Below are 1,822 nucleotides of genomic sequence, written 5' to 3'. Positions count from 1 at the left end.
AAGTGTGATCGTGGAATCAAAGGCAATGAAGAGGAGGATGTTCTAGGGACTTGATTGTATGGTTATCTGGCATTGTTAGGTTGCTAGAATTGAGTCTTAGAGCATTGTTAGGATTGCTGGTTGTTTGATTTATGCTGTTTGGGATTAATGCTGGATATTACTTATTTGGTTATTGGATATTGTTTTATTGGTTATTTATTGGTATGTGGTTCCGCTGTTGGATTGTGAATGTGGTTAGGTGGCTAGTGGGTATGGGACCACTAGTTGTAATTATTTAATTATATTATTATTTATTATTTATTATTTATTTATTAAAAAAAAAACGGGAAGGGTTGTTTCATTTTTTTTTGGGGTCGTGTTGGGGTGCCTCCTTACGGTTCTAGGACTAGGGTTCATTGTGCTTTTGCTGTTGATGTTCAGGATTCCATGCTATGATTGATTGTGTGAGTCGGTCAATTGAGTGTGGCATGAAGTCCTAGAACATCCTCTTCGAGCCTGTGTTGTGATTCCACGGTAAGTTGTGTTTCTTGTGTATTAGAATTATTGTTTGCTTAGCCTTCTGTTCTTGGATGATACAGATGGTTAGGGGTGAGGATGCTGTTGGTCGCGGTCGTGGTCGTGGGCGTGGTCGTGGTCGGGGTCGGGGACGAGGTCAGGTTCCTGAGGCCAGTGTGAGTGTGACCCAGAGCATGGCCAGTGAGGAGGTGGCGGAGTCACAGGTTCATCCTAGTGTGTCTGGAGACCAGGCTGGTTTGGGTGACGGCAGGGCGGATGGGCCCGGTGTCAGTCACGGTGTTGCCCCGGGTGTGGGGGTTGCAGCGGGAGGTGCTCCATGCAGGGAGGATGTCTTGATGGACTTGCTAGCTCAGGTTCTGCAGCGACTTCCAGCAGTTGTGCCGCCAGTGGTTGGTGGGCAGGATCCAGTAGTGCCGCCAGTGGTTGGTGGGAGGATCCGGTAGTGCCGCCCGTGGATGGTGGGCAGGGTCTAGCGGTGCAGCCTGTGGCGGGTTTGCAGGCAGGTGTGCAGCCGGGGGCCAAGGTTGTGGATGCTCAGTATGTGCGGATGATGGAGCAGCTGCGGCATGTGGGAGCAGGGTATTTCTCAGGAGGTACCGATCCGAGTGTAGCGGATGAGTGGAGAGAGCGGATGGAGGATATTTTCCTTTCGTTTAGGTGTCCCGACCGGTACAGGGTGGATCTGGCAGTGTTTTACTTGTCAGGAGATGCTCGTGTGTGGTGGAAGTCGGTGACAGCACGGAGGGTGCAGAGGGGTATGTCTTGGGGAGATTTTGTGGGGGAGTTTAACTCCAAGTATTTTCCTCAGGAGGCTCTTGATCGTATGGAGGCACGGTTCTTGGGTTTGACTCAGGGGGACCGTACAGTGCGAGAGCTGGATGCAGAGTTCAGTCGGCTTGTGGGGTATGCAGGCAGGGCATGGGAGCCAGAGGCGGCTTAGGTGCGGAGGTTTTTGTTGGCTCTGCAGGATGATTTGAGGACTCGGTGCAGAGTGAGGAGCTATGCTACGAGAGCAGAGCTGGTTGAGGTTGCAGCTGGGATAGAGGATGACTTGAGGTCACAGGTGGTTGTGGTCAGTTCTTCGGTGCAGCCACAGCAGTCTCAGCCGCTTTCTGTTCCTAGCAAGGGCGGCAAGCCTGCGCAGGGGCAGAAGAGGAAGTTTGATGTTATGCAGAGATCGAGGCACGGGGGTGCGAAATGCTTTGGGTGTGGTAGTAGGGACCACAAGGTGTCTAGCTGTCCACAGAGAGGTGAGCAGCGGGCAGTGACAGAGCAGCGGGCGGTGACGGAGCCGCGGACAGATACT

General features: G+C 52.4%; 1 protein-coding gene across 1 annotated transcript; it reads left to right on the top strand.

Annotated features, from left to right (window-relative positions):
• Positions 1–832: 832 nt before the first annotated feature.
• On the top strand, positions 833–1,456 carry LOC147927176 (uncharacterized). Its single transcript, XM_087488345.1, has one exon. It carries the CDS (start codon positions 833–835, stop codon positions 1,454–1,456), a length of 624 nt encoding a protein of 207 aa, XP_087344471.1.
• Positions 1,457–1,822: the final 366 nt, after the last annotated feature.

Source organism: Camelina sativa, chromosome 15, assembly GCF_030686135.1.
Source record: "Camelina sativa cultivar CO46 ecotype springtype chromosome 15, ASM3068613v1".
Taxonomy (NCBI): Eukaryota; Viridiplantae; Streptophyta; class Magnoliopsida; order Brassicales; family Brassicaceae; genus Camelina; species Camelina sativa.
The sequence above is the reverse complement of the archived record's forward strand: the minus strand, read 5'-3'. Positions and strand labels throughout refer to the sequence as shown.